The sequence below is a fragment of the Neofelis nebulosa genome, chromosome 9 (assembly GCF_028018385.1).
Source record: "Neofelis nebulosa isolate mNeoNeb1 chromosome 9, mNeoNeb1.pri, whole genome shotgun sequence".
NCBI lineage: Eukaryota > Metazoa > Chordata > Mammalia > Carnivora > Felidae > Neofelis > Neofelis nebulosa.
Genome location: NC_080790.1, coordinates 36356679 through 36372893, shown reverse-complemented (window position 1 = coordinate 36372893; position 16215 = coordinate 36356679). Strand labels below are relative to the sequence as shown.

The 16215-nt window shown below is 40.5% G+C and overlaps 1 protein-coding gene and 1 non-coding gene across 3 annotated transcripts in view; both read left to right on the top strand.

The window, feature by feature from the left end:
* The window catches only part of BUB1 (BUB1 mitotic checkpoint serine/threonine kinase), a 47758-nt gene that overhangs the window by 19398 nt on the left and 12145 nt on the right, over positions 1-16215 (top strand). For both annotated transcript variants that reach the window (XM_058683251.1, XM_058683250.1), the window contains exons 11-19: positions 170-228; positions 1533-1661; positions 1757-1867; positions 2621-2720; positions 3763-3844; positions 6869-7043; positions 9281-9368; positions 13414-13652; positions 14814-14957. In XM_058683251.1, coding sequence (XP_058539234.1) covers positions 170-228; positions 1533-1661; positions 1757-1867; positions 2621-2720; positions 3763-3844; positions 6869-7043; positions 9281-9368; positions 13414-13652; positions 14814-14957 — 1127 coding nt within the window. The remainder of the gene's footprint in view (positions 1-169; positions 229-1532; positions 1662-1756; positions 1868-2620; positions 2721-3762; positions 3845-6868; positions 7044-9280; positions 9369-13413; positions 13653-14813; positions 14958-16215) is intronic.
* LOC131486457 (small nucleolar RNA SNORA29) lies at positions 10941-11080 on the top strand. The gene has a single exon (XR_009249358.1). It is a non-coding gene; the product is annotated as a small nucleolar RNA SNORA29 (small nucleolar RNA).

Below are 16215 nucleotides of genomic sequence, written 5' to 3'. Positions count from 1 at the left end.
TCTATAAGAATTCTTTTCTTCAAAAGGAAATGAAAGAAAAAATAAAACACTTTATTTACTTACACCTAAGCACTTCCGTCCGTACTTTAAGTAAACAGGCTTGTAATTGCTGACATTGTTTATTGTTTGTTTTGGGGAGTCAGTTTGTCTCAAGAGTGTTCTCTTTCAGATGTGTGGCTAAAAGTACTCATGAATTCAAACCACAGAGTGGAGCAGAGATAAAAGAAGGTAATGTTTAATTATATTAAATTTGTTTCTGACCTCTTTGCCCAGGCTTCTTGAGGTCACTCAGAGGTCTTTTGGGTGGCTGTGGCTCATGAAGACTTCAAGCCTTAATGAACTGGGGTGTTCACTTTCCAATTCTTAGACTTTAGGGGTTAGAGAAGCCCCAGACCATCTCAAGTAAAGGTAGAAATCTGCTTCTTGGTCATATCTTTTTAGGTAGAATCCTTTGGAAATTTGATTTCGTGAAACCTTTTTTATTCAATTTCTCAGCAGATGTACCTAAAACAAGAGTTATCTTTAATATATTGTGGGGTAGGAAAGGTAATTATAAGTTTAATTAGGAGGATTATACTTCTATTTGGTACTACTTTGTTAGAGGCATTTGCATACAAGGTAAGTTTTGTGAACAAAACAAGATACATCGATTGTGCAGTCACTTGCCCTATGTGACTGGTATCCTCTCAAGTGACGGTTCAGTGGGGAGCAAAGCTGCTCGAAACAGCTGGGAACACCTGCATTTCACCAAGACTTCCCGAGCACCTGCCAGATGCCAGGTACTGTTCCAGGTAGTTAGGGATGGAGTTATAAACAGAAAAGACAAAACCTCTCACCCGCACAGAGGGGGAAAGGGAGTGTCAGGGGGAGGGAATTGAAATGTCAGAGGTGACCGGGAAAGATGCTCACAGAGTGATATTTTGGATAAAGTCCCAAAGGAGGGAGCTTCCCATGCAGCTAGCTTGGAAAACTTGTTTCAGGCGGAGAGAACAGCAAATGCAGAGCCCTGAGATGAGAAATCTCCCTGATGGTTTTTATGCACAGTGAAGAGGCTGAGGTGGCTGGAGTGAGTCAGAGGAAGAGGAGGAGGAAGATGAGGTCTGAGTGAGCAGGTCCCGCCCAGGCTTTACGGGGCCTTGTATGCCGTTGTCCGGGCTCCAGCTGAGTAAGATGGAAAGCCAGTCTTAAGATTCACTGTGTGACTATTAACATGTATTTCTTAGGGGACAGTGGAGCGAAGGGTGCTACTTATGACAAGGCGGCTGATTTGATCTGATCTGAGACCAAGCCGCTTCATCTCTTTGAACTGTCATTTCCTTTTCCATAAAAGGATAATTCTTGCCTTACCTACCTCATGGGACTATTATAAAAATAAAAGCGAAAGATATGTGAGCACTATAATAATAGAAGTCCTTAGTGGTAATTATCAGCAATAATAAAATGTTTTCATTGCAATGTTCCTTAAATTTTGTGCCTTCTAAATTGTTCCGATTTCTCTGCTGGTAATGCCTTTTGTCCCATTTCCTTTATAGGGCCTGAAACACATAAGGTTGTTAACACAGGTTCTTTTCACACAACTCCAAACACGTCACTGGGAATGGTTCAGGCAACCCCATCCAGGGTACAGCCATCACCCACCGTGCACACAAAAGAAGCATTAGGTAAAGCCTCTTGTTTGAATGTGTAGCATCTGGCGACAAATTAATGAAAGCTCTTTTGCAATCATGTTTACAGTTACTCTTTTTATTCTTCTAAGGTTTCATCATGAATATGTTTCAGGCTCCGACGCTTCCTGATATTTCTGATGACAAAGATGAATGGCCATCTCTAGATCAAAATGAAGATGCTTTTGAGGCCCAGTTTCAAAGTAATCATTTGTTAAAACACTACTAAGTGTGTAGGCATTGTGGGTGTTGCCACAGGAAATCTCAAGGAATATACACGAAATTGCCCTTCCCTTGATTAGCTTGTCCCACAAGGGCAGACAATGCATGAAATAAAAAAATGTGATAGTGTTTGTAAAGGGACTAAATACATGTCACAGATTGGTTTTATTTCTTAGAAAATAATAGAAGGACAAAATCCTGGTGAGTAAGGAATGGCCAGGAAAAGCTGAGTACTTGAGGTATGACTTGAGCCTTGCCTGGCTCGAGTAATGGCCTAGGTGGGGTGCTGGAGCCCACATTTGTTGTCCCAGGTTTTATGCTGGAAGCCAGACCGAGATCATCATAAAGATAAATAGGATCATTAGTCTCGGGAGGCCTCAGAATATAAAGTTAAGAGGTCAATTCTTTCTTACAGGAAATGGAAAGAAAAGCCACAGAGAGCTTTTTTCAGTGAGTCAGGTGACCAGAGCAATGTTTTAGGAGAATGATGAATACCGTGCCTTGCGTGTAGCAGGAGCTCAAGACCTACAGGCTTGAGTGTTAAACCCTGTGACCACAGTTAAGTCCCTTCATCTCACTACAAAGTGACTTATCTTGTTACCTAGTATTTGAAAACTGTGTCAGTTCTTTTCTGTAAGCTGTTGTTCCATTTTATTTGTAGGTGAAGTTTAGCATAAAGTATAAATGTTTTTTCCTAATACAATAATAAAATGCTACTTTTTACGCCAATGCAGAAAATGCAAGTTCTTCTGGGGCTTGGGGAGTCAATAAGATCATCTCTTCTTTGTCATCTGCTTTTCCTGTGTTCGAGGATGGAAACAAGGAAAATTATGGGTAAAGACACATTTAATTACTGCTTTATCTTGTGTCCACCTGAGGAAACAGCCAGCCAGGTTTTTCTCCGGGTTTGGAAGAGATGTGGTGGACTGGAGGAGATGGGTGTTGTCAGAGGGACATGAGATGCCGGCAGAGGTTCCTCTGGGACTCGGGATAGTGAGAAAACGTGGCTCACTGATCAGATGGCCTGGGTACCAGTGCCAGCTCTGCCACCAGCGAGCATTTTAACCACATGACTGGAAGATTCTTGCTAAAGTTGTCCAGATCTGCATTGGACACCAGAGTTATGAGAAAGCAGACCTCCCATAGCAAAAGCAAGTGTTGACAGGAAAACAGTATGGTTAAAATTATCAGAGAACTGAAGGATTCTATAGATTTGAAGCTGAATTAGGTATGAATGAGTTTACCAGTACGCGTGTCCATACATGCTCTGTTTGTATTTGCAGGATTGGTAAAGTAGAAGAGGAAGTGGCTTATACTGGGTTATGCTACAGAGAGCTGTTTTAAGCTGAAAGATCACCAGGGAGCCATATGTGGGGGTAAAATGGGGTAGCTCCAGGAATTTTCACAGTTTACAGTTTCAATCACGGAAAGAGAGGTGTCAGTGTGAATTAAGAGTATCGCGGTGTTGGAGAGATTCACACCGAGGCAGAAAGGAAACAGTCTGATCAGCTCAGAAGGAAGTTCCGTAGCTAGACCTAGTCTTAGACATAACAAACACGATGTATGGCGTCCATGACCTTCTATGGGCGATAGCTCTACCTCTCTTTTTGTCCTATTTATAACTCAGTGTAGTAGAGATTTTATATGTTCTATCCTCTCTTAAGTTACTGTAGATCTATTTTTATGTGTACAGTCAAGTTAATTCAACTTGCATTCAGTTTTTCTACAACTACTGTAAAAGTAAGGAATGTGTAAATAAGTAAATATCTTACTAGTCAAATAAGATAAATGGAAAATGTTTCTAACAGTCTTATTTACGTGGTAGTATCCCCTGTAGCATATTTTACAATTTGTAATTCTAGAAATCTTTCCTTAGATTACCACAGCCTAAAAATAAACCCACGGGAGCCAGGACCTTTGGAGAACGCTCTATGAGCAGATTTCCTTCAAAACCAAATGTGAGTAAATCACTGCCTCATCCACGAAGTTAGTCTTATATCTCTTTGCCCTTCATTTTACCAAATTATTATGTCAATCAAATGAGTTAGTGTATATTAAACAGTCCTGAAAAGTACAATGTAATATGAAGAGTGGGTTGGAACATTATTCTACAATTATTCAAGCATCTACTGTGTATCGTACACGGTGGTAGATACAGAAACTAAAAAATGATATGATCCTTGCCCTCAAAGAGCCTTTCCTTTGGCAGGAGGAACCAGTGGGAGATATATTTTTTTCCAAACCCAAGAAGTGAGGCCTCCAGTGGAATGTTAGAAAACCCAAGTCTAAATTAAACTGGAAGGTCCTTCATCAGTGTAACTCAGCAGACAAGCGTCAGCGTTCTTCTGTCAGAGCAGCGAGGGTGCCCAGCCCATGGGCAGCTTCTGCTCTCACCCTGAGTGTGTTATGTGGGTGCTCTGCTTTTCTCCACTCACCCAGCCCAGCCCTCTGACCGTGAGGGGTCAGACTCTAGCACTGAAATCTGTGCTAAACCCTGGTTCGTAGTTTTAATTCCACCGTGGATTCTGTTTTTGTTTTTGTTTTTTAATTTATTTATTTATGTATTTATTTTGAGAGAGAGAGGGAGAGAGTAGGGCAGAGAGAGCAGAGAGAAGGAATTCCAAGCAGGCTCCGTGCTCTCAGCACAGGCCCAATACGAGGCTCGATTTCACGAACCCGTAAGATCATGACCGGAGCCAAAATCAAGAGTTGGACGCTTAACTGACTGAGCCACCCAGGCGCCCCCACAGTGGATTCTCTGAACAAATTATCACTCAGTTCACTAATCCTTCTGATGAACTTTTTGGCCTTCTTAAAAACTTCCAAATAATGGACTGGATTTCAAATATAGTGGCATCAATTCATAGATGCATTTCACCGAACTGTTCAACCAGATGTGTTTTGGCCAAAAAATCCATGATGAATGTTTTGCATCCTGTCCCTAAGCATAAGCCAATTGCTTTATCCTGTGTTCATCTGAAGAAACAACAGCCAGTGTTTCCTCCAGCATTGGAAGAGATACGGTGGCTATATAAAATCTGTGCACCACATATTAAAACCATGGGTGGCATTTTATTGGCAACTAAAGGGCTTTGCCTAGTGTAATTCTGACTCAGCAGTTTCTCTTTATGTATCGACTCTAAAACTTGGCCATTGCACTTTTGGAGAAACAGTTAATTCTGAGGCTGAAGAAGAAAAATACAAGATGAGCTTAGAGCATCTTGTAGTGCCAGAAAGTAAGGAAGTGCTTTAAAAAAAAAAAAAAAAAGATGGCATAACAAAAGAACTCAGGAGCCAACCTGAATACGCCAGTGGCCAAACCAGGCACAATCTGAACAAGAAAATAAATAGAATAAGGTAGTATCGGATTATAACCCAAGAAATAAAATAAATATCAACAATGATATAAATAAATGGGAGACAAGACAAAACAAAACTTCCTTACAGAAGAATTAATAAGTAGAAGTAAAAATGAGAAGTAATAAACATAGAAGGAATGAGTGGTAATAGAAAAAGCCATTAGAACACCACAGTAATCATTGTTCCAAGCTAGATCCATAAATGAATATTAAAATTAGTGAGTGAAACTTTAAGAAGGAACAAGGTATTTGTATAGCCTTGCAGTATCTCACTCACATTTTCAATGTGATTGTTTTAACATCTGTCCACAAATTCTTTGATATCCCTCCCTCCAGGAAGTGGATCTTCATTTACTTCCCCCTTTTTTTTTTTTTTTAAAGTTTATTTATTTTTAGAGAGAGTGTGTGCATGGAGAAGAGGCAGAGACAGAGAATCCCATGCAGGCTCTGCACTGTCAGCACAGAGCCCAACACGGGGCTCGATCTCAGGAACCGTGAGATCATGACCTGAGCCACAATCAAGAGTCAGATGTTTGACTGAGCTACCCAGGCGCCCCATCTCCTTTTGAGTGTAGGCTAACTATGATTTGCTATGAATAAATAAGGGTCAGGAAAGGAAGAAATAGTTTCTTGCAGAGCAGAAACCCAGCAGACACTACCTTCACCAGGTGATTGATTGGTTAATCTGGTTATTGGTTATTAGTGGTTATCCCCAGTAATAAGTTGTGTTGATATCATATATCTCCTAACAGGATGTAATAAGAAAGGGCGCTTTACCCCTGATATTCTTCCCTGAAATCAATATAACCCCAGTCTAAACATATGAAAGGCCAAATTTAAACCCAAATGGGAGGGACATTGAACACAGCTCCCAACCAGTATTCAAAAGTGTCCATGTGAGAAAGACTGAGACAGACCAATACACTGGCACAGATTAGAGGAGACTATATGCCACACGTGTCCTGGACTGGAGCCTGGAACAGAGAAGGGACATGTGGAAAAATGATGAAATCCAAATAGCATCTATAGGAGTAGTGCCAGGATTCTATAAGATGCGCCAGGATTCTATAAGATGTTAACATCAGAGGAAGTTTGACGAAATGCACGTGGGAACTCTGTACTATCTTTGTAACTCTCCTATAAATCTAGGCTTTTCGAGTTAAAAAATAAATAAATAAAAATTAGAACATAAAACGTGACCCTTGAATGCAGTGCGACTCCACTGGGGTGTGTCCCACTTCTGGGGAGAACGGAACCACAATGTCCTTGACTGTGTTAGCCAGGGGTGACATGTATTTTCTCTTTAATTCCTCATTTTTTGGGGGGGGTGCCTGGGCCTCCAACTTCAACTCAGGTCACGATCTCACAGTCCGTGGGTTCAAGCCCCGCATCGGCCTCTGTGCTGACAGCTCAGAACCTGGAGCCCGCTTGGGATTCTATGTCTCCCTGTCTCTCTGCCCCTCCCCGGCTCATACACTGTCTCTGTGTCTCAAAAATAAATATACATTAAAAAAAAATATTTTAATTCCTCATTTTTTGAATCTTAAAAAGTATGAGTGTGTTACATTTTGTGGACAAAAGAAGGAGATTGCTGCTTTTTTTTCAGCTCATCTTTTGTTGCAGGAAGTACCTCACACTGAAGAGTTGTCAGATGATTCAACCGTATGGGGCATCCGCTGCAACAAAACCCTGGCGCCCAGTCCTAAGAGCCCGGGAGCCTTTACCTCTGCTGCACAGCTTGCATCTACTCCTTTCCACAAGCCACCAGGGGACTCCGTGCACGCTCTGGAAGACAAAGGTGTGTGTGGCACTACGTTAGCATGTTGTCTTCTGCCAGCTTCAGTTCTTGCACAATTAGCTTTCTTCTTGGAAATCCTAAATGGAAGTTGAAAAATTATAAAGAAGAAGTTTCAAGTCCATTTACTGTATTATTACATATATGATTTTTTTCTTTTGGTATATTGTTTTCTTAAAGTCTGCATTTTAGGGGCGCCTGGGTGGCTTGGTCGGTTAAGCGCCCGACTTCGGCTCAGGTCATGATCTCACGGTCCGTGGGTTCGAGCCCCGCCTCGGGCTCTGTGCTGACAGCTCAGAGCCTGGAGCCTGTTTCAGATTCTGTGTCTCCCTCTCTCTCTGCCCCTCCCCTGTTCATGCTCTGTCTCTCTCTGTCTCAAAAATAAATAAATGTTAAAAAAAAAAATTTTTTTTTTTTAAATAAAAAAAAAGTCTGTGCATTTTAGAAATTTAATAACTTAGATTATAGGTGGAACAGGAGGAAAACCTATAGAAGCATTTGAACATAGATATGCAAAGTCCAACCCATTTATACAGGGTTTAGGTTTATGTTATGTTTACTGCAAACAAAATGACCACTATGGACAGGTCTATTTTAAGAGTAGAAAATAGCAAATTTTAGTCCTTGGTGTATGACTACATGGTGTATGTATGTCTTACATTAGAGTTACAGCCAAGTACTACACTCAGGAAAATCAGATATTTTTTTTTTTAATGACTGACCTCACGAGAGTAATAATAAAACTCACAGTCCTTATTTCCCCTAAACATAACACTCCTGTATCAAAGATCTTTATCTGAATTGAACCTTAATATAAGACATTGGCGTTGAGTGCAAATAATTATTACCAACCTATTAAAATTAAATACCAACCAATAAAATACATACAATAAGGTCCGGGACCACTTTACCATTTTGATGACTACTAATTTACTAGCCAAATTCCAATACTGCTGACACCTTAAAAAAAACTTTTTTTTTTTTAATGTTTGTTTATTTTTGAGAGAGAGAAAGAGCACGAGCGGGGGAGGGACAGAGAGGGAGACAGAATCCAAAGCAGCCTCTAGGCTCTGAGCTGTCAGCACAGAGCCCGATGCAGGGCTCGAACCCGTGAGCTGTGAGATCACGACCTGAGCTGAAGTCGGACGCTTAACCAACTAAGCCACCCAGGTGCCCCACTGATGACACTTTTACTAAAAATAGTAATTGTTCCCCAAAGCAATAATGAAAGAACGCTCAAAGAATTGCACTCTACTTCGTGGAAGTATATTGCACTATAAAGTCTGAGCCTATAGACCTATACATTTTTAACTAAAGACTAAAAAGTTTCTCTTAGAGTACTAGCTCAGTATGTTACATTTCTTTTCTGGATTTTGAAGGAGAGTTCAGTTGAAACTTGGACAACTGCCAAGTGCCATCACAAGCTTGTCACTTTAATAAAAAAATTTTTCCAAGTGTTTTCCATGTGGGAAAACTACTCAGTAGAGTCTTTCAGAGAGTCAATATTGCCTGTTCTTGTAGTATTTGCATGTCAGTTAGATAAATAGAAGCTGGTGTTCTAGTTCTAAAAAGGATTAGCAGCTGCCTGGCGAGGCACTAGCTCATAGTTTAGTCCGGTGTAATACCTGGCTGTATGTAGTCTTAGCGTCATTGGTAGAGGTATACTCCACATTTCTGCCTTCCTAGCTTGTCTTTCCATAGACAGTTTTCATTGGTTTGTTTTTAGTTAAAGGGAGTGATGGTGAGTCTTGCCAGGTAGCTTCCAGATACAAACACTCGAAATCAGTTTAACCAACTAAACACTAACGGACTAAATAAAGCAGTTACACAGAAGGACACGCAAATCTCCACCCCCACCCCCAGAAGCGTTGCAGCGTTTTACTCTCCACGTCCTTGTCTTCAGGTTCTCCTGAAGCAGGGTGTGCCCTCCACCATACCGGTAACTTCCATAGGCTGCTCATCCTGCCCAGAACTGACTTGCCACCTCCCGACCCTTTTCTCTTGAAGGATTGTATGGAGTTGAAATGCTCACAAATGGTAGTGGTGGTAAAAAAAATTTTAGTGGGTTTTTTTTTTTCCCATTTTTAAACATTATGGAACATTTTACCGTGGAATGCTATTTTGAAATTACAACGAAAGTTGGTATAAGAAGGAATCCTGGACTTTATAACCATACGAGGTCGTGTGTGTATGGACACACGCATGCATAACGTCTCTCTCTCATCTTCTCCATATTTCAGAAAACGTGGTAGCAAAACAGTGCCCCCACGTGACTCTGGATTCTCGTGAAGAAAACGTGGTGGAACCCTCAAAAGACAGAAAGTTCAGGTACTATGAGGGCACGTGTGCTTCTGTCACCCACTGTCACTCTAGCTTTGCTTTTAGGATGTGGTGGAATACCTAATTCCCACCCTTCGAGGCAAACAGAGACTTCATGGACTCGCAGGGATAAGCCAGAAGGTACTCTCTCCATATGTACCATACGCTGGCCACATCAGGGCAGTGAGAGAAGCAGCTGGGGTAGCAGAGAGTCTATGGGAACAGTTCCTGTGACTGACTTCTACTCCTTTGGAGAACAGAGCCTACATACTCTGACCAGCGAAAGACCCTGGCGCGTGAAAACTGCGGAACCGAGCAAATGCGCATCTCTTTCTTTATATCCGTTCTAACTGAGAAAGGCAATAACTTTCTTTCAAGAGGAGTAAGATAGAATGTTTCGGCCTCCTAGGCATTGGTACAAAATGCAGATGCAGCATACGCTAGTGCTTTGCGGAAGTAAAGTTGCACTGTTTTGAATAGTCTGGGAAACGCAACAGACGCTAAGAGTAGCTGCAATTTTCGAGTATTTATTATATTCCCGTGTGATGCTGACACTTTTTGTGCACTGTACCCTTTGGTTAATCCTTACAGTAAATTAATTGTAGGAACTATCCTTTTCATCGTTAGAGATGAAGAAACCAGGTCTAGAGAGTTAAAAAAAAAAAAAAAAAATAGATGACCTATAGTCATACAACTTGTGATTGCAGCACTGGAATTTGAACCCATTTCTCTAGTTTCAAAAGCCTTGCTTGCTCTCACCACTATGCTGTGCCGCCTCTTGTTATTAAAAACCTCTTCTTAAAGTGAGACTCCGGCAAATAAATTGGACAAAAGACATGAGCAGAATTTACAAAAGAAAGAATGAGTAAACATGTAGAAAATGGTCAACTCCCTGATAATTAAAAAAAAAAAACACGCAAATTAACAGATCTTGCCTTTTAATTTAAAATGCCGCTCGATAGGCCCACCAGCAATCTTCCCACCTGCAACTAAACGTCTGAATCACAAGACTGCCGTAAGCCATCCTTGGCATAACATAGACCTATACAGGACAAAAATCAGTTGCCAGGGTAATAACTGTCTTTGACCCTGTGAGATGATTAAGTTGCAAGGAAACACTTAAGACCGAGGGAACAGAAGTTCCCTGGCTTAGAAGCCTTATTTCCATGGGTGTGAGTGTGTCAGTGGCTCTTGCAACACTCAGTTTAGATTCCAGAGTCCCCACAAGGGACAGGCCTATTCCAAGACTCGTCATACCTGAAGCCTGAAGCTGTGGATTCCCAGCGTATATTCCTAATTCTCTCAGTCTAGAATGCAGTTACCAATAATGGTTATTTTTTACCATAAGCAGTGTTGACAGTGATGCTCTTACGTTTTCAGTTTTCAGGGGAGAAGAGCTAGAAAGTTACCAAAATTCAAATTCTCGTGGAGAAGGGAAAAGGGTTTTATTGATGACTTATGCACCCACAGTAATTGGGTACTCACATAACTTAATAGCAATACCTATGCGTTTGGAAGCAACTTTTTCTGTGTACATGGGTACCTCTACTATGTTTTGTTGTAATATGAAATATTGGAAATACTCCCATTTGACTACCACATTTTCTCCCAATAATAGATTTTGGTGGCTATGCTTATGGGATAGATTAAAATTGCCATGATCTGAAGAGGGAGGATTTATTTGTGTCCTCCTTCCATATGAAATGGCTGAACAGAAAATTAACTAATTCAAATAAAATATTGACAATATTTACTAAAAACCAGGAAAGTGTTCTATTCCAGCATACACCCACTGGATTAGGTGGAGTGTGGTGATTCAAATCCATGCTAGGACTGTGGAGAAACCTGGCAGACACGACCTTTCCAAATGATCAAGGTTAATTTCACAAGTGATAGCTCATGGTAGTCATGCAATGAGAAGGGCACTCTACCTCTGGAATATTCTTCCCTAAAACCGATACTCACAGTCTAGTCATGAGGAAAACCTCCAAGAAACCTGAGTCGGGGGACACTCTACAAAATACCTGGCCAGTACTCCTAAAAAAAGACAAGGTCTTGCGAGGGTAGGAAACACTAAGAAACTGTCACAGATGAGAAGGGAGTAAGGAGACCTGACAACTGAATACAACACGGTACCCATGATCAGATCTGGGCGCAAATAAAGGGCCCTGTGGAAAAACTGGCAACATCCAAATGAAGTTTGGAGGTTAGTTAATAATATAACAAATGTTGGTTTATTGGTTTTGACAGGGAAGCCTCTGTAATGTGAAATGATAACAGTAGAGGAAATTAGGTGAGGAGTATTTGGGAATTCTTTATTATCCTTGCAACATTTCTTTAAATCTAAAATTATTCCTATTCCAAAATTCGTTTCTTTTTTTAAAAAATTCATAGTAAGAAAAATGCCTGTCAAGTAAGAATGAAGGGGCACCTGGGTGACTCAGTTGGTTAAGGGTCCGACTCTGGATTTCTGCTCAGGTTATGATCTCACAGTTCGTTAGTTTTGAGCTCTGCGTTGGGCTCTGCGTTGACAGTGCAGAGCCGGCTTGGGATTCTCTCTCTCTCCCTCTCTCTGCCCCTCCCCTGCTCATGTTCTCTCTCTCTCTCTCCCAAAAGAAATAAACTTAAAAAAAAAAATTAAGAGGGGCACCTGGGTGGCTCAGTTGGTCGAGTGACCAACTTCGGCTCAGGTCATGATCTCACAGTTTGTGGGTTTGAGCCCCGTATCAGGCTCTGTGCTGACAGCTCGGAGCCTGGAGCCTGATTCAGATTCTGTGTCTCCCCCTCTCTCTGCCCCTCCCCTGTTCATGCTCTCTCTCTCTCTTTCTCTCTCTCTCTCTCAATAATAAATGAACGTTAAAAACAATTTTTTTTAATTAAGAATGAAACATCAAGTTATATGTACAAAGTTCTTTTTCTCAAAATATACATTTTGTAAAAATTTATACATATGTTTGTGCATATGTGGATGTGAAGGTGGAGGAGAATTATGTGTATAAAAATACATACACAGTCAATTCTTATTATTTTCACTGGTTCTTTTGTATAAAGTCACCGCAAACTCTGAATTATCCAACACGGAACCATTTGTTATTCATAGGGGAGATACACAGGTTCCTGTGAGCCTCTGTTCACAATATTTTGTTTACAGACACCTTATTTAATAAACATTGTTGATTCGTTAACATTGAACTCAGGCCACAGCACTGTAACTCATACCTGAACAAGGCTTATCCTAACACATATTCTCCGTAAGACACATCACGGCCTTCTTGCACTTAGGCACACTAGAAAACACTTTAGCGTTGCGCTTGGGGAACATCCTAAACAGCGAAATCACCAACAAAAATTCAGAAAAACACGTTACTAAGTATACCATGCAACGGCACTTGTTTATACTGTGAGACCTGAGACAAGAATGCAGAGCATTGCCTTATTTCACTTCCCCTGGGAACGCGTGTGTTGGTGACTAAAACTTTTCACCATTCTGCATGTCTGTAAAAGCACCATGAGTATTGATTTGGGGTTTGCAAATGAGTTTTAGCATGTAGGTGAATTCACAAACATGGAACCCATGAATAATACAGATCAACTATATATGTGTATGTGTGTGCGTAAAGAAAGACACTGGTGTTAGGTTGTTGGATTATGGCATTTTCTGTTTGTTTCAATGCTGTGAAAAAAGCCATTTTGGGATAAAGTTAAATAGTCAGTCTTGATAATAGTAGTGATACTTAGATGACACCTTGGGGAAATAAACCCAGCCCTCCCAGTGTTTATCACTGAAGAATATCCAGTGTATTCCCTCACCTATTTATTGAATATATTTCCATGTCTTTGATTTTATTTCTGTTCATATTGTACTAGCTGTATTTGTAAGTATTTGTTTATCTGAAGAAAATGCTTCACTCAACTCTTTGTGAAGCAATTTTGAAATGTCATTCCCAGAATGGAAAGGAAACTGTTCTGTGGGACTTTTTGTGTGATCAAATCCTGTAGACTTGTAATCACGTGGTGTTTTGTTTCCTCTTGTCTATCCCTTTAACACATTCAGTCCCATTCAAGAGAAAAGCCCAGAACCAGCGTTCCCTACAGATGTATCTTCAGCATCCGTGCTCCGTGTGAGCCAGCCTCCTGCAGATGGTGTGCTAACCAGTGAGGTACAGCAGAGCCTTGAGGCTTGTAAACTCATAGACACTGACCTCGCCGTTGCAGAAGATGCATCAGATGCCAGTGCCGGGCGCCAAGCAGAATGGATGCAGACTAATTCACTTGGGAATGTTGATGTTGCAAGTATGAACACACATTCAGTCCTACTTGTGTCCCTGAATAAGGACAATAGCCTGGCGAAAGCTGTTCCACGAAAGAAGCTCAAAGAACAGGGACTTCAATGTCATTGAGTAGACCACAAGTTCAGACAAAACTTGCATACCGTGTCGGAGTGTGCTACAATGGTAGCATACTTGAAGGGCAACCGAATCTGTTTTAATTTTAGAACGTGTGAAAACAAATACTGTTGGAAGAGGGAGTTAGAATTGGAGGGTCTACTCTGTGCCAGGAATTTAATTTAAGACTGGTATCCCTATTTTACAGAAATGTAAACAGGCTCAGTGCTTAACTCCTTTCCCCTGGTTATTCAGAAACAGTCTTGGATAGTCTTGCACAGTGGCTAAGAGCACAGACTCTGAAGACTGACTAGGTTCTAGTCCTAGCTTCTCCTCTTAGGCAGTCACATGATCTTGGCCAAGATCGTTTCAATTCTCTGGCCCTCTTTCCTTTTCTGTAAAGTGGATGTGATGGTTCTACTTCAGAATCTTGTAAGGACCAAGTGAATTACTGAGCATAAAGTACTCAGAACAGTGTCCTACATAGGCTTAGCACTAAGTACATGGTCATCATGCTGGATTAGTCTTTGAAACTACCACTAAAAGCATTTTTATAGCATAAATTGGACAGAAACTTTATTCTTCCCTTTAGAAATTATTTCTCTTTTGTGAACCCAGAGTACATCTCATCCATGGAAATTGCTCACAGATAATATAAGTATCGAAAGGCATTGTGTTTTGTAGATCCGAGTGGGAAAGCAAGTTAAAGAATATATATCTGAGCGTGTTAGGAGTAACTAAGATCCAGGTCTGCCTTTAAGACATAATTATGTTAAAGGCAGAATCTAGCAGTTCTGGGCAAGTGGAGCAGGTGCCCTTGGTGTTCATTTCCTTTGTCACAACTACATACTGATCTGACTTTGTAGATCTAAAATAACAAATAATGAACTATGCAGAACTAGCTCTTTTGATATTTGAGAACGGTTATTATTTAAATCAGTGCTCTTTTAATGATGAAGCTTTTGAAAGCTTATTTAATGAATGTCTCCATTTGTTTTATCTATGGTTTCTTTGGGGAAATTCTTGGGTACTGAATTCATGTTCTTTTTTTGTTCCCATTCCTTCTAAGATTTGACTGTTGAGAATCCATGGGATGATAAATTGATTCTCAAACTTTTATCTGGGCTTTCTAAGCCAGTGAGATCCTATCCAAATACTTATGAATGGCAATGTAAACTTCCAGCCATCAAGCCCAAGACTGAGTTTCAACTGGGTAAGGACTATGTGGGTAACAAACTTTTAAACTCTTGTTTTTGTCTGGGAAGTTGATGGTAACCGATGCATGTGTGATTTCCCTTCTGGCACCACCCCTACACTCCCACCCCCACTTCGAGTAGTTTTATCTACAGGATAAAGCTGAGAGCATTTTGTTAAGCCAGAACTGTAGGAGTTTGATTGCTGTTGGGACGATAACTTACAGAGGGCAATTTGGCAATATCTATCAAAGTAAAAAATGCATATACTTTTGGACATTCACTTTTAAGAATTTCCACAGATATGCTTGCATACGTTCAGAATAACATGTATGCGTGTAAAAACAGCAGATTGGAAACAACACAGGTGTCTATGTGACTGCTAAAGCAAATTATGGGACCTCTATAGGAAAATATGGCTTGCTCTGTACTGATAGGTATGATGTCCAAAATAGGCTGTTAAGTGGAAGGGCCAACCTGTATTATATGCTGCCTTTCATTCCTTAAGAAGGGGGAAGATAATATATTCATATTTGGTACTATTTCCAGAGAACCCTTGAAACATACTCAAAACTAACAAATGGTTAATAGAGTGGATGTGGACAACAGTGGGAGCAAGACTTCTCACAATATACTTCACACACACACACACACACACACACACACAGGTTTCCCTTTTAACATCTTGTATTAGTGTGGTATATTTGTTAAGGTTGATGAGCCAGTATTAATAGATTATTATTAACTAAAGTCCATAGCTTACATTAGGGTTCATTCTTTGTGTTGTACAATCTATGGGCTTTGACAAATGCGTAATGACGTGTATCCATCATTATGGTATCATAAAGAATAGTTTCACTGCCCCCAGAATACCCTGTGCTCCATGTATTCATCATCTCTTCCCTCCACCTGAAACCCTGGCAAACACTAATCTTTTAACTACTGTCTTCATAGTTTTGCCTTTTCCAGAATGTCATAGAGTTGTAATCATACTGTATGCAAGCTTTTCAGATTGGCTTCTTTCACTTAGCAGTATGCATTTAAGGTCCCTTGGTCTTCTCATGACTTGACAGTTCTTTCTCTACAATCACTGAGTAATACTCCATTGTGTGAATGTGCCATAATTTATTTATCTATTCACCTACTGAAGGACATCTTGGTTGCTTCCAAGTGTTGGCAATTATGAACAAACCACTGTAAACACTCATAGGCACTTTTTGTGTGGACATAAGTTTTCAGTTCATTTGGGTAAATACCAATGAGTTGTGATTGCTAGAA